This window comes from Brachionichthys hirsutus, chromosome 2, assembly GCF_040956055.1.
Source record: "Brachionichthys hirsutus isolate HB-005 chromosome 2, CSIRO-AGI_Bhir_v1, whole genome shotgun sequence".
Lineage (NCBI taxonomy): Eukaryota > Metazoa > Chordata > Actinopteri > Lophiiformes > Brachionichthyidae > Brachionichthys > Brachionichthys hirsutus.
Window position 1 is genome coordinate 7,549,957 of NC_090898.1, and position 22,946 is coordinate 7,572,902.

Genomic DNA, 22,946 nt, shown 5'->3' on the forward strand with positions numbered 1-22,946 from the left:
CACTCTGCGAGCTAATGAGAAAAGCCTCAGATGAAAAATGCAATATTAGACATGTGACCTGTTTCGGGGTTATTAAAAACAGCAAACATACCCAGATTGTGAATCAATGGGATTGATTACAGTGGACAGAGGGCTGCAAATACCGACAAACACTTCATCTGCATATCCCTAGCCTGGATTCAATACTTGTTTTATTGAAGGAGAAGCACTCTGAGCCAATAAACGGAGATCTAACAAGAACAGAGTCACAAGAAATCTAATGCATTATCATTCGGCTTTATCATGTGCTCATTTATATACACGCTGCTTGTTGTGCACCAAAGCAGCGTGAAAGAGCTGCACGCACACAGCATACTCTCTCTCTCTCTCTCTCTCTCTCTCACTCAGCCCCCCCCCCCCCCCCCCCCCCCCCCCGCACGCTCTGGAGCACGCATTTTAATATTAGTTAGACAGCCTGACCCGCGTTTCACCCCTCGCGTTTGACTGCTTCCAATAGTTCACTGCCAAGGATTATTGATGGAGGGACAGCAATGAATTCCTTTTCCTCACAAATGGCTTTCAGATCGTGCACCTAGTTCAATAACTAGTTATAATGCAGAAGTAGAAAAAACGAGGCCCTCAGGCAGACTAATTCGATGTTTCATTTGTTCTTTTGAAAAAATGTCGAGTTTAATAATAAAAAAATATTTTTGCTGCAAAATAGCACTCTTACAAGCGTGTTCGTGTTCATGTGTAAACGAAATAAATCCGTGCAAAACGTGAAGGTTGTGGTTCTGTCCAAACGTTGCAGCATGTTTTTAATTTGGTGGACCCATGAGCACCTGACCGGGATGCAAACTGTGGAGCAATAATCTGCTCCCTGAAGAAAATGGCTGTTACGATGCGCGTTTAATCAAACCCTTAACCTAATAGCCTTTACATGTTTATCATCCCCGTGTGTAATAATGTTAAACAGGATAGTCCAGTTAAAATAAAAACTTTTAATGAAGTGCAGACAGACTGGAGACTAGTTGGATATGAGTACCTTGTAAAAGCTGCTGCCAGGGGAGGAGAGTGGGTTTTTAGATCGCCTCCTAGATGCCCCACAGAAGCCATTGGTTGGTTCATTACAGCAGTGATGTGGTTCACTACACTCATACCGCAGCCTTAAATCCAACTCAACATGCGCAACGAGAGTGCAACCTTCTTATTATCAAACCATCTTAGTAGAGAAGTTCACAAGACAGACATTATAGAGCTAAAGTTTTAATGACTGAAAAAAAAAAAAAAAAATATTTAGATAAAGAAAGAATATTAATGAAATTGTATTGATTTGGAATTCAAACATTGTTTTTAAAAAGGCATCCGTAAACAAATTAATGCAGCCAGACATTTATACACGTATACTTGACTAAAACCAGGTGGACAGGCGTGCGGGGCGATGGATATATAGCACTTACTGATAAATCCATGGTCGCCCTGCACTTTGAGCCGATGAGTTGTCTGAAAAATAGAAGAAAAGCGAAAATTAGACTGCAGCAGTATAGTCATGCAGCAGTAGTCATTCAGGTTAAAGCTTTTTGCACCCAAGCTGTAATTATGTAAGATTCAGAAAGTCTCCAAATTGCAAAGGGATCATTTGCCATTTTAAAACCACATTAGGTCAATGAATTATCAACTGAACAGTCATGAAATTAATTGAGCAAGCATTACTGAAGATTTCACAACAATTTTAACCAATGGATGCGTTCATTTCGTTCTTGCTCCGTTTAAAATCTGCATGTCATGCAAATAAAGGCTAAAAATCAGATCACAAAATAATAGAAAGGCCACATATTTATTTCATACGAAAGGTTTTTTCAGGTTTACAGTTAACCTGTCAAAGTTCCAATACACAAACGAGTTCTTATGTTGCCTTATAATTGAATGTTGATGATCCTCTGCCTTATAGTAAAGTCTAGACACGTGTGACCTTCAGCAGAGCTTTATTTCAATTTTCTTGAAATTTAGGACGGACCATTTACAGACCGTAAAACTGGATTTACAAGCATTTTGTTATTTCCTCGGACAAATGTTCTGTGGATGGGAATCCCTTGACTTCAGTGGAGAATAATTATGGCGAGCAGTCACTAAAAAAAAATCCCGACTGTGTCTTCACATTGCAGGCTAGGTAAATCCTGCCTGTTTGAAAACGATGTAACGGGACCTGATGGTTATTTGGGTCCAGACAATGGGAAGCCTGTGCGCACCCGGAAATGGCCTCTGTGGAACTGAATGATGACAGTGTCAGCTCCACAGGTCAAAGAAAGGAATACAACAGAACGTGGCAGAGAAAACGGATGTCTCGACTGTTTCACTTTTATTCCATTGGCATCAGAGTTCTGAGCTGCAGCGCGTTTCACACAAATTAGATTAATTCATGATTCAAACTTCCTCCAAAAATGAAATTACTGAAAACTCACGAGAATACAATTATTTCAATGAAGATCCTCTAACCAACGAAGGGAAGAAAAATCACTTCTTTTTTGGGAGATGTGTCTCAGTTTTTAATTATGGTTTTGGAGTTGCCTCTGGCTTCGGTAACTATGACAACATTGTGCAGTAAAACAAAAATAAAGACATGAAAAGAGCATTATTGAAAGCTGTTAACGTGTCCCCCGCAGATATTTGCCCACTCGGGAGTGTGTCACACAGTGCCCCCTATTGGATGTGCATAATTGATAATTGTGTGCACGCGAATAACTGATCGTGATCATTTAAGGCTAAAGACGATACAACAAAGACACAGGGAAGGTGCGTTCATGCAGCTAAAGCTGCATCACGGTCAGCAGGGAGCCTACAGCCCTGCTGCCCCCTTCCTCTGTCAGCTGGGCCAAACCAAGATTTAATATCAAAATCCGCCATTTGTTATTCCACACAATCAGTAGGAGAAGTGTTTCAAGGCCGCACTGCTTTATCAGACACGTGGCGAATTAAATGATGTGCACTACAGACAATTATCGAGTTTATGAGATCACATCGCCTCATCAATCTCCATACTGATCAATTCAGCAGTCCAGTTAGAAGAGAGTGGAAAACCATATTCATCTATTGTGCAAGAAATGTGTACTTTTTTTAAAAAACGAGCAAAATCCAAGCCTTCAGCTCACATCCACGTTGTGCGTATTGCTGGCTCTGAGTTACTTTGATGTCATAATTGCTGCGCGAAGTGAATTACAAATGTTTCTGAGACCATGTGAGACCTAAATAACAGCGTGTTTACGGGAACAAGCAATTCATAAAATGTAAAATCAAGATCTTGATCAGGAAGGTGGCAAGTAAAGAAACCACGTTTTCTATATATCTATATATTAAAGATGAACCAATATAAATAATATCCCAGTTTCAGCAGCCACCCATGAAGGAGGTGGAGAGAGAGAGAGGCGGGGGGGGGTGAAGCTGAACGACAGGTTATTATTTTTCTAATCTGGCCGAGTTTCCTTTTTACTTATACTTCTCTTTAAAAAATTAATATACTTCCAATATTTTACGTAGTGAACTAACATGCAAAGCAAAAATGTTAAACATAGCGAGCTGCCGGTTTGATTTAAACGTGTTGAACGATGAATACAAATATCAGACTTTTGTGCTTGATGTTCTTAAGATATAAAACTATAGTGGCCTCCAAATAAAATAGAGTGTTGGGGCAACAAAAAAAAACCCGACTATTCCCCTTCCTCCAAGTCTGGAAATGCAACAGCAAAATATAATTTGACCTATCTCAAGCTTGAGATGATTCCAAACACAGTTCTCTAATTATGAAGCACATATCCACTCTAAATGAATAGTTTTCATTCCGAAGCCAATAAGTTTCACAACCGTGCATTCAATATCACAATAATAGAAAACACAAAATGTTTTTTTTTCCCCGCAAAAAAATAACGGCACAGTAAAAGGCCTCCAAATGCAAAATTAAAAAGCAACTTACATGCAGCAGCTCTCATTCTCTGCACCACCCGACTACACAGTCCGTAGAAAGGTTCCGCATCCTCACTGCCACAAAGCCCTTTCTTCCTCAGATAAGGGGAAGCCAGCAGCTGCGATTCCGGACAGTTAAGATTATATATGATGTGTATATATCGAAGGTTTGTCAGCTCTTCCAGGCCATAAAATCCACTTAAATGACACCACGTGCTTCCTATGCACCATTCACAGGCCATGCTTGGGGCAATTGGCATATGTAACCTTGTAAACTTTAAAATACCCTAAAAGAAAGACATACAAAACGGGATCCAATACATTGTCCACGTGTAGCTTAGGCCAAACAGAGCGCATGAGAGAAAGTGGACGCTGCGCGGTCCGGTTTTCATATCCGTCGAGGAAGTTTATTAGGAAGCTATTAGTATGAGAGGTGAGTGATTTTTATTTTCTTTTAGCGCTGCAGAGAAATTACCACATAAACTTGGTTTATACGCGTCACTGCCAGTCCTAGAAAAGGTGCAGCCGAATACAGACGCTCAGCAAGTGGCGTGAGTTTATGTCCTCTGTAGCAGAGAGTTGTTTCTATTGCAGTGTAATGACGCCATGCAGGATTAAAGAACCGAGCGACGCTATAAAGTTGGCCTCGGCATGAAGAGCGCGGCAGCAGGAAACCAAAGTTTTGCATCCACGTTGCGTTGTGGGCGAGCGTTATCACAGGCTGTAGTGTGTCCGCTGACTAAACAGGAAACAGTCTGCATGTGGTGGAAAAGGGGCAATAAAGTTTTATGGGGGGGTTTTAAACTTCAGAGCGTCTTTCTAGTAGTCAGTAATACTCTGTGGACTCTGAGGAAAAGCGAAAGTTTGTTCAAGAGGAGAAAAATATAAAGAAAAATGTAATGTAATGTTTTAATACGGCAAGTTCAAGCATTCGTTTAAATCAGTGCACATAAAGTCGTTAAATATAGGGCAGGAAAATAACGTGAATATACTGACAACGCAGTAACTTCCTTATTTATTAATGAGGAGACTTTATTGGTTACAATCAACAGTTAAGCCATCGAGATATCCGCTGTTCTAGGCCTTGACTAAACCAGGCACTTCAAGTTCACATTGCACATCACAATATACTGTCACACACTGTCGCTGAATTTTACAGAAAGGTTTAGATTCACAGGGAAATGGCAGAAAACATGGATGACGTTTAGACAGGAACCACTCACAAAGACATTATCTCACCGAACACATCGAACATCCGACGTCCGGATCCTTTTGCATTGCAACATGGTTGTATAAGTAAATAAAAAAGAACAGAAAAGAAAAGAAAAGAGATGTTGTTTTTTTAACAAGAAAAAAACAATTAACTGCCACAATTATATGGATCAGAAATATGTTCTCTTTATTGGATTCGTTGACCTTTAATCGTAATGACAGGATGATGAGAGTTTGAAATGATGCAGACTGTCTGCTACTTTTATCCTAATTAAGAACATAGATTATTACGAGCAGCGTGCAGCCATTTAGTGCACTATACAGACCAAAGCCTTGCAGTGTGAAGGACCCCCCCCCCCCCCCCCCCCCCCCCCCAAACCTCGTGTCCCCTTCGTGCAGCAAAGTGAGGTTATCGTCGCACGGGCAGCAAATTAATTTAGAAATGTAAACCAATTGATCAAAGTGAGTGGATATTCAATACATTGGGTCCCAAACTGCAGAAAGTGACACATAATTGGTGATGAAGCACGCAGAGCGGTGTCATGATGTCATAGCTCCTTGCAGTTCATCCGGAGGTCAGGCGGTACTCCTGCACAGTGCAGCGTGGGGCTGAAAACTTGCTGCATACTCCCCCCATCACTGGTGCTCTTTTATTCCTTCACTTTGATCTTTGAGTCCTTCTTCCACTTCATTCGTCTGTTCTGGAACCAGATTTTGATTTGCCTCTCGTTTAGACACAGGGAGTGGGCGATCTCTAAGCGCCTGCGGCGGCTCAGGTACCGGTTGAAGTGAAACTCTTTCTCCAGCTCCAGAGTCTGGTAGCGCGTGTAACTGGTCCGGGACCGCTTACCCTCCGATTCTGAAGTGGCATTAAAATCAGTTAGCTTTCAGCCGCATTGTAGTGGTGAATAAAAGTAATAATATTCTAATGGTATTAAGACATAAAAAAAAACACGATAGGTTGTCCACTAAAATCCACATTGCAAGAGGAAATGCACTTAAAGTCCGGTTAAACCCTCATGTAAAAGACCAAAAGACCAAATATATTTTATACAACTTAATTTCACACAATATTACTTACTTTGGATAATCGAAATGTATAAAGGCTGAATAAAGGTTAATCAACTGCTGTTAAAACATAAATAAAGACAACCGCTTAAGGGATCTTATTTTAAATAATAAAATGGTACAGCTAATAATTTGCTGGCCTTCCTGTAAACACTGACCATAATACTACTGCTAGGCGGCAGAATAAATTGGAATGAAATGGTTTTAGAATATTAACTTATTTTTCTGATATGTTTTCCATATTTGTAATTTAATTTCCCTATTTCTTTCTGCTCGTGCACATGGCGTGCTATAAGTATACAGCAACAGGCCTGTGCTACTGGGCAGACATAATTTTACAATCCTGCTGTTTTTTGTATAACAGAAAACAGAAGTAGCCTTTTTTTTTTTTTTTTAGCAAATGTGCTCACAGTCCATCTGTAGCCCAAAACAGCCTGCCAATGGCTTCGAGGCACGGAGAAGGAGCTCGCCTATTCAAATCTTATAGAGGTGAAAAGTTCACCATTGGGTCAGGCCATCGGTGTTTCCCAGAGTTCAATTTTGGGCTAAAGCTTCTCCCACACATGCATTCTGATCATGTAAAACTATAGCGCGCCAAAACCCTGAACGAAGCAAGGCAATAAACTAATACTTTGATCTGAATTTGTAAATATTATTTCATAATTTGAGCACAGTTTTATTCTCTTATCCAATTAGAGCACCATAAATCACCCCGCAGATCACCTCTTCACCGTAACAGAGCAGGTTTACGAGCAATGGATGCCTTTGTCATAAAATTTATGACCGCGAGTTTTTATTATTTCCTGCGTTTGGCCTATAAAACTCAAGAGGGATACTGGAACAGGCGAACAGAAGTGTTGCAGCGTGGAGCGAAGCATCTTTAGAAAATATACAAACTTTACCGTGGCTCATGTGCAGCTTTGTCATCCATGGATAAATCTGTGGCCGCTGCTCACTGTCCGGGCGCTGACTCACTTGTGTGTTTCGTTTCACTGTTCGCATGCTCTCCGCGTTTCTCTCGCTGTCTTGGATCTTGTTGCCGCCGGATTTCGCGCTCCTCTCTGGGTCTCTCTCTGCCCCGAGTCCCAGCAGCGCGTCGCTGCCGTAGTTTAGCCCGCTGACGTCCACGGACGAGCTGCTGGAGACCATCTGTGGTCCTGACAGCAGAGGAGTATCCGCGTTGCCACGCAGGCTCGTTTTCATCTCCTCTCGTTCCACAGAGGTCGCGGGGACGGGACAAGCGAACATCCCGTTCACATGAACATCCTCATAGCGGCTGGACCTGCGCCCAGAGTGATCGAAACTAAACATAGTGTTAGAAGAAGTTGTCTCGCGTTTTCCCCTCAGAGTGGAGCAGTCAATATAAGAGCTCATTTTCAACTACCACAGAAACTTTCTTTCTTTTTTTTTTTACACTAGGGCTGCGGGACGGATGTAGCGGTAATTTCCATGTTTTGCGCTGATCGCTTTTCTTTGTGGTCGCTTTTGGAAAATTCAAAGCATGTCTGCCCTATAAAATAATCCAGGATTTATAGGTGGAGTAGGCTTTGGTATCTTTTTTTTTTTTTTTAATTCTTGATCCGACAAGCGCTGCCCAAATATGGGGTATTTGTGTGGGATCACGTGCGCATGTTGGCCAGTCATAAATTGGCTTTGATACTCAATGGGGATATTGATGAATAGGAAAAACGTGTCCGGTAAACTTTGAGCTGTTGGTGGTGAAGGACCAAGCAGGGATCTTTAGCGTAAAAAGGGCAGGACAGCAAGACAAGAGCGTCATCTGGTGTCTGGTATGGGGCAGGGCGGTCAGGACTGACCAGAGCCCACCGGCCCGAAACACTGCGAGTCTAATACAAGTCCCAAGCAATAATAATTAAAATATATATAATAGTGCGAATAATAATAATGCATGCTGTGATTGCAAGTATCAGTATGCGTAAAACTGATTTACGCATATCTACTGTACTTTATTATACGCATAGAGTGAAAATTAAACTGGATTTAACCTTTTGCGTTCGTTACTGTTGGAAGAGCTCATCTCCGTGCTCTCGAGTTTCAATGCAAAGTTCAGTATTTAATATTTAAGAAACCAGAATGTGTTTTTCAAAACATTTTCTGAGTGCATTTTCTTTATTTCCATTTGACTCGACAGCCGATTCCGATATAAAGGTAACCCGCACAATCACTGTTTGGTGCGTATTCAGTGCGTGCACAATGTTCCCAATGACACAAGACAAGGTTGAAAGATTTACGAATATTTTAATCCATGATACACAATTATGACAAAAAATGTAACTCCCAAACAAAAATGAAGAATTACTATAGTATACAAATCTATCTCACAATTTTCAGCCTATTTTGTCAACTGATGGAAAAAACTGGCGAAGCGCAAATTTAGGGTATGCAGCGTCTATCAAAGCGGCTAAATGCACATAAATCCTTAAGGTTGACATAATATACTGTGACTTTGATTATATACAGATATTTATGTTTGTGGTGAGTCGACTGTCGCCTTCATCCGTGCAATTTTCAGCTTTACGCAGGACACTTTATCTGCGGACGATTCAAGTATAGCAGATTAAAGTGTAACGTGTCCGCCCGGCCAGTTCCTTCTGTGGAATGTGAACGTACAATACTGAGATAAGCCTGACCAACACTGTAGTTTGTGAGGCGATCAAGGAGTTCACAGTGATGGATGGGGTGTTGGGGATAAATACATAGAATTTCACTGGCATGGGAAATAACATACAAATGAATACTTCCTTTTATTTTCACAATACATGTGTGACATTGCAATAAAAAAAAACACATTTCTTCAAATGTCACAAGGGCTGAAATAAGATGGATTTCTAAGGCTTAACACTCCTGTGGTCAACATGGGTTATAAAGTGGGAGAGCCGCGGTGTAGCCATCATGCAGTGAAGTCACTCTCAAGTCCATGTAATTCTTTAGGTAGTTATGTTGGGTTTCAATGGTCATCAGGAGTTTACTTCCATCCTGCTCTTCTTCATTTTAACTATTCTTTCTTCTTTTCCTCGTCCTTCCCTTCTTCCGTTGCGCCATTGCGCTCTTCTTGCTCCTCTTGGGAAACTCCTGTCTGTTCACTTCCAGTCACCGTGGAGGTCAGGTTGCTCTCTTTCTTCCATTTCATGCGTCGGTTCTGAAACCAGATTTTGATCTGCCTCTCTGTTAAACAAAGGGCATTTGCGATTTCGATTCGTCTGCGCCTTGTCAGGTAGCGGTTGAAATGAAACTCCTTCTCCAGCTCAAGTGTTTGGTAACGAGAGTATATCTGACGTCCCCTGCGTCTGTCTGTCCCGTATCCCACTCCTGCTGAGATACAAAGTGCACACACTGGTTTCAATAATTTGCTAAGCGAATTCACATTTAAAAAAATAAAATAAAAAAAAAAGCATGTCGCTGCCGGGGTCTTAATATATAGCTCACAGTTCCCCCATTTTTTTTTAAAACAATAATTACGAAATCGTGGAGAAAAATGAGAGCAATCAAATTTCAAATGACACATTTCCCTCTGTTATCTAAAATTACGAATGCATCATAATATATTCTGTCTGTCTCACGTCACTGATTATGGCAATCTGGCTCAAAATGAAAAGCTGTTTGTTTGCACATGCAAAAGGCCCATCCACAGGTCGAGGGGATACAGTAATGTTTTATGGGGCCATAAAAAGTAACTTACTCTCTTGGTAAGACATATCGTAAAACTGGGCCGTTTCCTTAATTTATTTGTCGTAGTAAAAACTCACCGCTGTGTGAGTTCATTCGCTGCATCCACGGGTAGATCGGGATGTTGTTTTTCTGATCCTGCGCTGCTGCCCGTCCTTGATCCAAACTGTACTCTTGAGCAATGTGGCTTTGCGAATTGAGTCCCATGTTTGTTTGTCTGCAACTGGGGAGCACGTCCTTGTCTTGAAGAAATACGTTCGATCCATATTCATACTGGGCTCTGCCAGACCCAAAAACGACATTATCTTGAGGAGAGTAGAAAGGTGCATATATCCGATTCTGGGTTACAGCAGCGCCGTACGACGAAAAATGTCTGACTGTGTCATAGGTGGTGGAGTTCAGGGGTACGTTAGGCAAAACGTCTTGACCGCCGGATAAATGGCAGGAGAGCGACGGGTTTGCGAAATAAGAATTCATACCTTGCTTGTAACCCTCTCTCCAACTCTCCCCACTTCTTTATCGGTCTGTTTTCAATCTTCCTCTCAGTAAATCTCCTTCGTGTCTGTGTCAAACAACCACACCTTTCTTCAAGGTCTTCTTTTTCTCTCCCCCCCCCCCCCCCCCCCACCACTCGACTTTCTGGGTCTCTAACTGGACGTAGGCTACTTTGAGGATTCAATATTATTAATTTCCAATCTCCGGTTAAGACGCACAAACCCGAGTGTTATAGCCGAGGCTTGGTTCGGTGAGAGACAATATGACAATGTCAGCTGACCATTCTCCACCAATTGCGAGGCAGGAGAAGAAGAGAAACTGTAGCTTTTAGCTCAGAGCCTGAACATAAGTGCTAAATGCCGATAATCACAGCAGAGAGCTGGACTGGCACATTATACATCTTATAGATAGATGTTTTTGATTTAAGTTTAAGATAATGTGATGTTCAGGGCGGAAGCATGATGCGCAATATCGGTGTAGTGATCACATTCAAAAGAAGGCAGACCAATCTGCATAATCCGAACAACATTCCGAAAGTGTCTCCATGAGTACAATGCAAGATATCAGGAAATAATTTCATTTATCGGCATATAGAGTAACAAGTTATACTGTTACAATATGTTTATATTTGTTATAATTATTTGCAGTTGCGTGTGTGCACATTCCAAAACTCAGTTTTAATTTAATCATAGCACAAACCCTTTCTAAAGATGTGGGTAATAACATATGCATGCTCAGATCCCTCAGGACGCGTCGCCTTTCTATGGAGGTTGAAATGAATATTTGCGCGTATTGTTTATCTCAGCCATATCGACGTGTTTCAAACATAAGCTACTGTTAATGTTTCCATTGTGTAAGACCTGTTTGGTGTGTGAGCAATTTCTATGCTTTCGCTGTGAACTGGGGGAGGGTGTAAGTGGTAAGAATGCGTTTATGGTCTCTCTTCTGTGAGGGCAATAAAACAAGTGACGTTCCCCAGCTCACTAACAACTATCTCTGCAGCAGAACCCTGCTACACGAGCAGCAATCTCCCTGGATCACAAATGAAAGCGCTGCACAGCGTAAAAGGGGGGGGGGGGACGGTTCGACCGCACGGTCTGCCTATAGGAAGATCGTTTCTGCCACTCTCTGAAAGAAATGCAATCAATTATGCGACCGTCCAGCATCAGTCTGACAAAATCCTCCACAGGCCAACTGTGCCCGCGGTGTTCACTTAAAGTTGATGTCTCCCATGCAGGTACATTCTCTTTAAGTCATATAGCAATAAAGAGCGCGCTTCATATTTTACGCACAAAAGTTAAAGCTGTATTAAAACTGCGATGCCTAAAAATGCTTAGCTATGCAGATGTTCCCGTCCCAACCTCACGCCCACTTGTCGTTCTGGTCATATATACTTCGACATTCCTCTGACACACACGCCGGAAAAAGTACCCGATAATTATCACAGCAGCAAATGATGGGTTTAGGAATTACTTTAGAGGTGTTCTACTAAATTCGAGTTAAACGTAAGCGCCCGCGAGGCGAGCCGATCTGCTTATAGAATTCGTACATTCAACTATAATAATAATAAAATTATTATTTTACTGTTTACGGTAGTGTTTTCATATCAACTGCATTTTTAAACGGAATGCGTAAAAGTAAATCCCAACCACATCATCATGGAACAATATATTTCACGTTATATCGGCTTTTCCAAACGTCTATAATAGACACCAATAAAACCTAATCGATAGTTTTTGAAAATGTCTCTTCTTGCAGACGCTCTGGCTGCAGCAGCTTATTTGTCCTCCTCATTGATTTCTTCAATAGACTGAATGCTCACAGACTAAACGTGCAACACTGTCGGGTCTGTTGTTTGGGATCCTGAATAGCTCATAAAATAGACAAGAACAAAGAGAAGGAAGTAGCCGGTGCAATAAAAGTTCCCCTTCACCTTATCTGTGGCCATATGTGACATCCGCGTCGTACAAATATGAGGCAAATAAAGCGCAAACGTTGAAGGATAGTTGCGGCGACGCAATCCTGATTCTGCATTTTTCTCTTTACTTCAATGTTAAATTACTAATCCATTTGTGATGGGATATAACAACAACACACATAGGAGGAAGAGTTCATACACATCTACACCAAAAGCATTAACGACATGTTGTTAAGGAAAAAACATGAATTACTTCTGAAAACAAAGTCCATTTATTGATTTAAAATTAATGTCGGCTTTAAACTTAAATAAGCAATAAAAACGTCAATAAAAATAAAACCCAAAAGCGATAAAGCTGATTTTTGGTTTCAGTGACATATAGGTCGTTATTCCGTCGTGCACGGTGGAAACACCGTGTGCGCATGGGTTGTGGAAATATTTGTCTCGTTGTTTCGGTTCTGTTGTCGTTACCAGGCAATTATTATAATTTATTTGCTAATAAAAGTAAAAAATAAAAATAAAATCGAAAAAACATAGTTTAGCTATTATTTAAAAAGTATTTCCCTTAATTGTTATTCAAAGGGGGGGGGGGGGGGGAAGACACGCTGGCCTTTAAAAGTTTAGGTTGTAAAAAAAGAAAGAAAAATTCTGAACACTAAAACCAATGTGTGTACTGTTGGAATGCGGAGGCTGGGCCAGTGTGCAGAATTAGAAAGGTCATTGTTTCCCTCGTGTTTTAGTGTTTTATTGCGGCCCGAGAGGCAAATTACTCGCCCGGCTTTTGATGCAGGGTGGAAAGAAGCCGTTTGGTCCACGTTTCCACGAGGAAATGATCAAAATGAAAGAAGCAGATACAAGAAGAGAGTATAATATGAAAATAATAAAGTATTAATATGATACCCTTCGCTGTATACTAACCACGAATATCAATAATTAATTTGGATAATTAATTAATTAATATTATATGTTCTAAATTTGTAGTTAGCCGTTATCTCTGAATGCGTAATGGAGGATACGCGTGGCAGGCTAGAAATAAATCGTGTGTGACTTATATTCCAACTATTATTGTTATTATTATAATTTTATGATATTTGACAGTGTTATACGATCAGTTACTGTCTTTTTGGATCGAATTTAAAATTACACTCTAATTGGTTCTACTGCTGAAGGCCTATAACTGTAACAGGCTGCTCTCAGCATAAAAGGGTCCGTCCAAGACGCATTCGCTTTTGCGTATTTATAGATCAATATACAGCATCACAACATCAATCAGTATTAGTTGTATATAGGACCTGTAGCATTTCTACATCATCAGCCATGATTAAAAACACGCAACGAGGGAGGAAAAGCCCGCCGAGCCTCTGCTGCTGCTGTTTCTTCTCCGCTTCTAACCTTACTAATAAGGAGTAACTCACGTACTAACAATGTAAAGTCCTCCATAAGCGCTTTACCGTCGCTGGCTGGCCCAATTAATGTCCGGAAGTGTTCGACTTTTTGCTCGTTAAGCACTCAGGAAGCTGTTGCTCAATGAGCGTATGTTGATCCACACATCATAAATTATGGCCATTAGTAGGCAAAAATTTTGACCTGTCGGGATTTGCAAGTGAGGTTCTAAATGTGGTGACGCGGGACAGATTCGTGACATCACGGACTCGAGATCTCTGGTTTCAATAACACCAACCGGTAGAAACGGTAGACGGTGGTTTTCGTGTTTCTGAGATTTACCAAACACTCTCTGCCTCCTTCTCTTTCTGTCTCCCCCTCTCTCTCTGCAGGCGTAATGTCGGGCACCGGCGGACATGATCCATCCGGCAGCGGTATTTCACAAAGGAACACCAAACAACGTGCGTGACAGTCGGTTTAAAAGACTTTAAAGGCCTTCGCAACGAGACGTCGTCGGTGATTGTGTTTCCGTGCGTGGAACGCAGGCACGTGACCTTAACGGGAGGCGGAGCCGCCGAAAAGGTTTTACAGACAATAATAACATTAAAAGGTAACATTATACCCCATTCTAACTTCACGGGCACGCAATGAGGTCTTGATGTGCTGTTTGAGTCGCGCACCACACACACACACACACACACACACACACACACACGCACACACACACACACACACGCACACACGGCGGTTGGTTGTCTTTACATACTTTTGCAATTAGTAAAATTTGCATTAGAGCTCAAGTACATCGGCAGGGCCCAGCCTGATTTTTGGTCTCTCTCTCTCTCTCTCTCTCTCCCTCTCTCTCTCTCTGTTCCAGATGCGAGGAATATTTTAGATCATTCATATACTCGGGATTATTGTTGTCAACAAGAGAGAGAGATAAAAACTGGGGTGTGTTTGATCCCATTTTACGGCCCTCATATGCCATTTATAATCCTTACATCCTGTTAAAGTGGTTCTGCTGGTTTTGATGATCATGCAGGATATGTGTGGTTCCTTTGTTTTGCTTATCCTGTAAATAAAATCTCATGCTGCTCCTCATAATGTCGTCAGCGATTATGTCACAGAGCAATAACAAATCACTGCACCTCGTTTCATGGAACGACACAGACATGATCTGATCATTCAACAAGGTGATAACATCCAATCAGAACGGCCAGAAACGCTCCTCGGTGTCAGCTTGTGCGGTTCCTCGCTGGGTCAGCTGACATCCGCAGAGAACTGCCGCCGAAAACCAGCGGTCGTAAACAACACCCGCCCACTTCCACATGAAAACGCGTCTGATCGCTAGGGGGCACTGCCGGGATCCACGCTGTGGTTCCTCGTTCGTAAGTTGTGTGTGTGCGTGTGTGTGTGTGTGTGTGCGTGTGTCTGTTTGTGTGTCCAAGCTCTTGGCACACACTGAATACAACACTGAGCATTACAAGTGACAAGTATGGAAACAGGAAACAATTAGAGCACATCAGCCATGCTCTAAATGCAATTTGTCACTGCCTGGTCAGAAGGGCCTATGAGTGATGACAAAGTTTACTATCAGTAGGGAATTTATTGCATCAGAATGGCACAGCAGCTCTGAGATGCTCAGTTAATGCTAAAGCGGCCACAGATACACACACAGGTGCTGCTACAACAGCCAGTGAAGTAATGGATGTGTAATGCAAGTCGCCCTGGGCATAAGCACCCCCCCAGGCTGCAGGTCAGGTCACAACTGGCACGGTACAGACACCCTCCGCCTTGCGTGATCGCTCTCACGCACTCTCAACTGCATCAGTCAATGTTTCAAACAGCAACCCGCCCGTCGATGCAGGCAAAAACACAACATAGAACATAGAAACACAGAATTAGTAGCAGGAATATGCAGAGCCTTACCTAAGAAAGAGTCTCCGTGCGGTTTGTAGTCGAGCGGGGTCGCGACGTGCGGGGGAAATATCAACAAAGCGCAGGTCTAACCATCGGGCTGCCTTCAAAGCTCAGCGACGGGGACCTTCTGCGGGCAGAGGGTGTCTGTTATCCCGGAAATGACTGTTCTGGCTTTCTCTCAGTCGCGGCTTTATTGCCTCCAGGGGGATAAACGCAGGCAGCGGCTGGGAGAGGCGGCGACTGTCCTGAAGATCCCTCTTCTGTCAGGAAGTCGGAGATCGGTTGAATACGAAGCGAAACCGCGTCAGAAAGAATATGCAGTGTTTTAAAATCAGATTAAAGGGGAGAAATACGTTTCTACGCCCATCTTAGACTGCTGCTGATACAGGGGAAGGACCAGAGAATAGACAACAGCATAAAGTTCATGTTCATAGAGCGTGCGCCACGTGGTGCGCTGCAGCCAATCGCAGAAAGGATTCAGTCGTAAACTTTTATTACTCAGCTGTAAATTTCTCCCTTTAACAACCAGGAATGTTTGCACTCCTCTTTTGCCTTTCGTTTTTTTTATTCCAATTCCACACGAAATGACGAAGCGTAAAGTTCCATTATGTCACAAATTCTACGAGCGTCAACAAATATGACAATTCCCCTGCATGGTGGGACATGCTGAATGTGCATGATGTGGCAAAATGCCTGAAATGGTAAATAAAGCCGTGTGTGAGATAAAGACGGAGTAGAGACAGAAGAGAAGAAATAGAGACGTGGAGAGAATTAATTTAAACATCAATTAAGATGTTTGTCTGACTGTTCTCTGGGTGTATTACAGCAATTACATGTCAGCTTTCACTGTTCAACACAGCAGTTTGGTGCTCCAGGTGCATGTAAAATAAGATGGGGCCTCTGTCAAATTTGAGAAAGTAGCTCAAAGGCGAAATATCTTCTAAACCTGAAAAGCAAGGACGGTCGGTTTGAAGCTTCAGGGGAGACACGCACCGCAGCAGCTATTCAGACCTCGTTACGCATAGAATGTGGTGCAAACTTTCACAAGATCCATAAGATAGATGAAGATAGAGCGCTGGAACATGCACTAGATGTAACAGAAGGGCTTTGCGCGTCAAATATGTTGATATCGAAATACAATAAACGAACAATATAAATAGAAGAAAGGAATCATTTAGACCTCGTTTGAACTTATTAGCACGCAGTTGCAATCATTCTAGCTATTTCAGAAGAGAACTGCGCTGACTCAGGAAGGCACAAAATAAACCACACCCAAATAATCACAGAGATCTGTTTTCCATAGGTGCGTCCTGCAGGCCGTGATTTCAACTGAGTCTCGGCGTGCATGAGAAAAAAGATGAACGGCCAATCCCAGAATGGCTTTAAGCAGCCAATAAAGTTTACAACAGGTACACTAAACTTTATTGGCAATGTCAACCCTCTAGTAAAAACACAGACACACACACACACACACACACAACGAGTCCGCGTCCGCGGTGTAAAACATGTGAGAACTGAGGACACATCCGGCATTTTCCCAAAGACTAGCCTCACACATACAGAGAAATAAACACCCTGGATGAAAACGCAGGCCTGGGACACAACTGAGAAAGAACAAAAGACCTTAATTGAAGATCTGCCAGACCTGCCCCTCTGATGGCTTTTAAGGTATCTGTCTGAGCCCACATTAAATAAAAGATACTCAATTAAAAAGAAAATCGAATTGGAAGCAATCCACCTTTTACGCCCACAGATCAAATTCATTTGAAGCGTATATACAAAAACACAACTTTCGTTTCGATTTCATTCCACGCTGCTTCACCGATCTAACGGAATACATGCTTTTTATTTATCCTTGCAATTTCGTAAGGATGATATCAAACTAAAGCTACTAAATATAAAACACCGAATTACAGAAGAAGTGCTAAAACGCGTAATTTGCTTTGGCAAACCATTTTAAAAATTTATACCGATTCGCAATCATCTCGAATTCAAATGAAAAGAAAAAAAAACGCTAACACGCGTCATGTGAAATATTGTCCTTTGTCTCTCTGTTTCATTGAAAAGTGAACTACAGAAAATTCATTCATTCATAACAAAAGTAAAATTCGAGGATGAATAACGGTCTCATATAGGCAGGCCCTCTGACCTGGATCACGACAAATGATCTATAACTGAACGGATAAAAGATGGCAGGCGAGATAATTCAGGGTTTTAAATTATTAATTGCATGTAACTGTACAACAACACGCATAGAGGAGCTTGTTTATTTTAAAGCGGCACACAAAGTGACATATAAAAGAAATAGCCAGAATTTAAAGAATTTTCCTTTAAATTAGAAAGGCTTGTTTTTATGCAAATTGTGAGAGAGATTTTGTTGTAAATTAATGGAAGATGAGGAAGTTAAATATTTTTTATGAGAATGTTTTGCATTTATTCGAATCACCCATCAGCTGACCTACATTGCTGCGCCGTTCGCGACGCACAGAGGAGTTTGTGCCTCTTTGATATCCGGATGTCACTGCTATAACCTACATCTGAGCACCTTTGCTGCACTTGGCCTCGTTCGCCTGCGTGGATTCCAACGCACGGATGCTTTTCTGCTTTTTCTTTACCAAACGCATGGTATAGAGAGACAAAGCCTCCCTTATGCTTTGGCATCATTTAGTTCGATTATTAACATGACGCCTGATGTTTGTTCATCTCATCTCAAACAGCCATTATTCATCCCAAGATTCATTAAGAAAAGCTTTGTGTCCTCCCCGAAGGCAGGAAGTTTCTTATTACGAGGATGAATCAAATACGACTCAGGCTTTGGAGAGTAGCATGCTGTGACTGAGATCGTTCCTTAAAAGGTAAAGGGATACATCTGCAAACGCATGTCTGGCGTTTTTTAATAGAACAAAGTTATAAAGTTTAAATTAGATAAACTTTAATCAAAAGGCTGTTCAATACGCCGCCGTCTCCTCCCCCCTCCTGCCACCAATAACGGGTTTGAGCGCATATGGGCTGAATATCAAAGCATCATCAAAACATCAAATATGATGCATGTTTCGCTATTTCCTCGTTGAATGTTTTTAGTTATTCGTATCAGATCACTCCGTGAAGTGTCTCGATATGAAAACTGAGACTCATATTTAGCTTTAAATGTTTCAAAAGCGCCCTGAGGTGTTTAAGTCGTTAGTGAAAAACGCAGTCAAGTGGGAAGATTTGGAGATGAATTCGTTCTTCATTTCTCATTTCACATGTATGCTCCTCAATTTTTCATGTGTGTGTGTGTGTGTGTGAGAGTGTGTGTGTGTGTGTGTGTGTGTGTGTGTGTGAGTGTGTGTGTGTGTGTGTGTGTGAGAGTGTGTGTGTGTGTTGGGGCGGGCAGAGAGGGGTAATATCAATAAAAAGCAGAAATGATTGTGAGCCATCTTGTTTATTTGTGATTTTACATCAACAATGGCGGAAACACACACTTCAGTCTTTCACAGGAGAAACACCAGGAAACGAGCATATTGTTAACATCAATATATAACAAGACGTACATAAAGATTATATTCAGTGCAAAACAACTAGCCTACGCTATATCACCAGCACATTAAAATAAAAATTCCCTTACTTTAAAATCGTTGTAAATGTAGCAGGTATTATCATACACAGTAAATGTGCGTTATAGGCAGTTTTAGTTGTTGGGGAAATAGCTTGCAATCAAATCAGAGCGATGCCACAAGTCAGGAATATAAATTCAGCAAAGGCAAGGCTCTGAGTTTAGGTAGTGCCGTGGTACAATTTTAAACTTGTCTGCTTGGCTTTGAGCTAATTGTCTTCCAAAGACTCAAAAAAAATAATTGTCTTCAACAAGTGTATATTGTGTATCGGGTAAATGCCACATACATAACTTAACAATATAATGATGCTATAGAACACTTTAAAATTAAAACCATATGAAATCTCTATATTCAGAAATCTCTATTGCAATGTTCCCAGGTTTTAGGTAGCATCAAGGATTTCAAACGATTGCATTTCCCTGGTAATCCTAGAAAAAAGATGTCTGAGGTGCTAATGACCGCGTCACTCACGTGAAAACGCGTAAAACAGTAACGATAGGAAAACTTGCGCTTTATACACATGGGCCGTCAGCCTGAACACGTACTACTATGTTATAGACCTACATTTTGTGTACAATTTCGGAAAATCTACTCTGAAATGACGTTCTTTTTAAATGTAGGCTATTATGTATTTACAACATTGGTCATGTTTTGATGTTATTTGGCTATGCTTTTGGATACAGTTATTAATTAAGAGCAAATTTGTTTAAAAATAGCGAAGCCATTTTCGATTTAGCATGCGTTAAAATGTGCCCCCCCCCCCCCCCCCCCGCGCCTGTTGCAAGGGTGACATTTCTATCAAATAAAATGTGCTACAACCGTGTGGAGTTTCTACCGAAAAAAAAATAATCAAAATGCCATTGCGAAACATGTCGGGATACTCGTGAGAATTTTGTCTATTTATGACTGCAACATTGGAGGGATTCTTGCCCCCTCTTGACTAAATGGAAGGGTGGTCATAAAGTTGACGGTCTCTGCCTCCTCGTCTGTTTATGGGACCTTTCTTTTTTCTCTTTTTGAGCCATATAACCATAAAAAGGACCATAAAATCACTCCTTGGTCTCCTCTTTCTCTTCCGCTTCTTTCTCTTCTGCCTCTGCCTCTGCCTCTTCCCCTTCACCGTCCTCGTTGCCCTCTTCCTCGGCCTCAGCCTCAGCCTCTCCTCTCTGACCCGGAAACTTGTCTTTGTTGTTCTCTTTTTTCCATTTCATCCTCCTGTTTTGAAACCAAATCTTCACCTGCCGCTCGGTGAGGCTCAGGGCGTGGGACACTTCGATTCTTCTCTTGCGGGTCAGGTAAGGATTGAAGAGAAACTCCTTCTCCAGTTCAAGGGTTTGGTAGCGACTGTAGGTTTGCCTCCCATTCCGTCTTCCTGGGGCTTGAATGAAATAAAGTCAAATATTAACTGGACAAGTCACCGTCCCAAATAAAAACAAAAACATGTGAATAATAATTAAAGAATTCATATGTATTATTTGCTGCCCCCCCCCCCTCCCCCCCAGTGAGAACACTAATCGTCCAACAATCACTCATGAAGTGCGGGTTAGTCTTTATCAATAACGTTTTAACTTACATGAAAAATTATTTTTCCCAACGACACCAGTATCTTTTGCAATAACAAATGAAACGATGCATCTAAGTAGGCCTGAGACGTCACCGTTTATACTTTTGTCTGCAGGGGTGATCAGCTGTCTGGCTTTTACACCTACTTCATCAGAGCTATATTAGGTGATGAACGTCTATTAAAAATAATAGCAGTTATTTTAAAAACTGGGGTGGGGGGGGGGGGGTAGTCCCTTATTTCCATCAGTTAATTGATGCCAAATTCATCCAAACAATGGCTGATATATTCAAATGTGGATTTGCATATGCACACTGCACGTCTATGCGAACAATGTGGAGGTTTTCAGACAAACACACACACACACACACACACACACACACACACACAGACTCTCACACACATACACGAAACAATAAAACGAAAAGGAAAATTCTGAGAATGAGACTATAAGTTACACTACACCAGTTGTAGCAGTCTAATGATGAATATCGCTCTGGTTAGATTAAAGACAGATAATTGCGCCTGTGTGGTTTTTAAGAATAGTCTGATCACAATGATCTATGACTGCAGGAGCCAATATCTAAGCCCTGCTGATTATAGCTGTATGAGCCTAAACCACATTGGGCCTCTGTTCAAATTACCCCAAAACCCAAATTCTTGACAATCGGGCCATGCAGCACGGTCTGCTCCAGCTAACCCTCCTTTCACTCTGCATGCTATTTAGTGTGGGTGCTATTAAAAATATAATGTCAACTTTTAAGGCTCATATCAATATGTCATATTTAAAATATATATATATACCTTGAGTAATTACAGTGAGAAATATCTTATGTCAACGATAACTGCCTTCAAAGAGTTAGTGTTGTGAGCTGTTATCAGCAGTTCGGCCCTGTATGGACATGTGCTGCAGAGAAACAGCAGCCTGCAGTACAGGTTGCATGTGTCCCGTCATGTTCCCCCACTTATTTCGTTTTACAGTTATGAGACACACTCGTGCATATACTCAGGCATATTTAGCACACTTGCACAGAAACACATACACGCAGGTAGACACGCTGTGACGCGCACACAAAGTAACACAGAAATAGTAGGAAATAGCTGAATGATTCTGACCGTGGGGTCTCATCCAAGGAAACATAAGACTGGGAGAGGAGTTTTGATTTAAGTGGCCTTGTCCTTCTCCGGGGTTAGAGCTGCTCGACGATTTACAGTCTGGGTATTGCGCTAGGCTCGCGTCTTGCTGGGTACCATACAGCGTTTGCCTCGGAAGGGCTTCATATCCATAAAATTTCGTCGCGTCTCCGTGGCAAGCCAGCGCGCACGGGTTTTGCTGGTATCCGGGGTTGGAGATCCCTGTGGTCCCGTGGTGGAAAAAGTCCTGCACATGATGGGACGGGTGCTGAAAGCCCGGCGCGGCTGCTCCGGGTCCGTAAACCAGCGTGTGGCTGCGGGCAACGCTTTGTGGAAACCTGCAGTCGTAGTAAGTTGGCTCCAGTGACTCGCTGCCTTTGTACTTCGAAAAAAGAGGGTTAACAAAATAGGAGCTCATGTTTAGTTAGCATCAAGCAGATAAGGCTCTCTCGCAGTTGAATATCTCCTTTAGGATGATGGCAGCCTTTTGTTTAGGGTCCAAACTCGCACAGCAGCGCGCACAGGCAGACAAACCGGAACTGGGAGAAACGCTGCCCCTTTGGACAATCTACGGCAGCTCACTCTCACTCAGCCGTTCCTCTCATCGGATTTCTCTCGCAGCCGCTCTGTGTTTTCCCCCTGTGTTGTGCAGGCTCAACCCAGGCTCATGCATGTGCTTTAGATGTGCGTTAGCTGGGATTAAAGCTGCCTTGCTCGACCGGTACAGTCACAGACGGCGCTCTTTTCTTTCTTTTTCTTTTTTTCAAGCTTCCCACCCAACCACCCCCACCACATGCACCAGCCCCCCCCCCACCCCCCACCCCCCACCCCTTCATCTTTCTGCGACCGGTCAGACGTGGACCCATACGTATCCACCTTGAGAGGAGCTGCACTAATAATAACCATTAAGCCAATAACGCTTTAAATGTGAACACTTTCAAAGTTTATCACAAAGATTTGTTATATGGAGATCAAGCAGAGATATCTCTGTTAAAGATAAGAAAACGCCTCTGACACATTTGATCATTTCTTCTGT

The 22,946-nt window shown here is 42.0% G+C and overlaps 3 protein-coding genes and 1 long non-coding RNA gene across 5 annotated transcripts; all 4 read right to left on the reverse strand.

Annotated features, from left to right (window-relative positions):
• Nucleotides 1-1,229: 1,229 nt before the first annotated feature.
• Nucleotides 1,230-15,969, reverse strand: LOC137909570 (uncharacterized). Its single transcript, XR_011106001.1, has 2 exons — nucleotides 15,629-15,969; nucleotides 1,230-1,482 (listed from the first exon to the last, which is right to left on the reverse strand). It is a non-coding gene; the product is annotated as an uncharacterized lncRNA (long non-coding RNA).
• Nucleotides 5,799-7,590, reverse strand: hoxc5a (homeobox C5a). Its single transcript, XM_068748295.1, has 2 exons — nucleotides 7,119-7,590; nucleotides 5,799-6,007 (listed from the first exon to the last, which is right to left on the reverse strand). Exons 1-2 carry the CDS (start codon nucleotides 7,588-7,590, stop codon nucleotides 5,799-5,801), a joined length of 681 nt encoding a protein of 226 aa, XP_068604396.1.
• On the reverse strand, nucleotides 8,468-10,474 carry hoxc6a (homeobox C6a). 2 transcript variants are annotated; one of them, XM_068744954.1, is made up of 2 exons: nucleotides 9,987-10,474; nucleotides 8,468-9,546 (listed from the first exon to the last, which is right to left on the reverse strand). In XM_068744954.1, exons 1-2 carry the CDS (start codon nucleotides 10,378-10,380, stop codon nucleotides 9,233-9,235), a joined length of 708 nt encoding a protein of 235 aa, XP_068601055.1. In that variant the 5' UTR covers nucleotides 10,381-10,474; the 3' UTR covers nucleotides 8,468-9,232. The 2 variants fall into 2 exon arrangements, with proteins under 2 accessions (XP_068601055.1, XP_068601047.1); XM_068744946.1 differs by having other exon boundaries at nucleotides 9,984-10,474.
• Nucleotides 15,970-20,005: 4,036 nt separating the features above from the next.
• Nucleotides 20,006-22,328, reverse strand: hoxc8a (homeobox C8a). Its single transcript, XM_068745116.1, has 2 exons — nucleotides 21,893-22,328; nucleotides 20,006-20,593 (listed from the first exon to the last, which is right to left on the reverse strand). The coding sequence occupies exons 1-2, from the start codon at nucleotides 22,326-22,328 to the stop codon at nucleotides 20,265-20,267; spliced, it is 765 nt and encodes a 254-aa protein (XP_068601217.1). The 3' UTR covers nucleotides 20,006-20,264.
• Nucleotides 22,329-22,946: the final 618 nt, after the last annotated feature.

Coding starts and splice junctions, on each gene's coding strand:
- hoxc5a (XM_068748295.1), bottom strand. CDS start 7,590: ATGAGCTCTTATATTGACTGCTCCACTCTGAGGGGAAAACGCGAGACA. Junction 6,008..7,118: donor AAAGCTGCACATGAGCCACG/GTAAAGTTTGTA, acceptor ATGCCACTTCAG/AATCGGAGGGTAAGCGGTCC.
- hoxc6a (XM_068744946.1), bottom strand. CDS start 10,380: ATGAATTCTTATTTCGCAAACCCGTCGCTCTCCTGCCATTTATCCGGC. Junction 9,547..9,983: donor GCGAATGAACTCACACAGCG/GTGAGTTTTTAC, acceptor GTATCTCAGCAG/GAGTGGGATACGGGACAGAC.
- hoxc8a (XM_068745116.1), bottom strand. CDS start 22,328: ATGAGCTCCTATTTTGTTAACCCTCTTTTTTCGAAGTACAAAGGCAGC. Junction 20,594..21,892: donor TCCTTGGATGAGACCCCACG/GTCAGAATCATT, acceptor ATTTCATTCAAG/CCCCAGGAAGACGGAATGGG.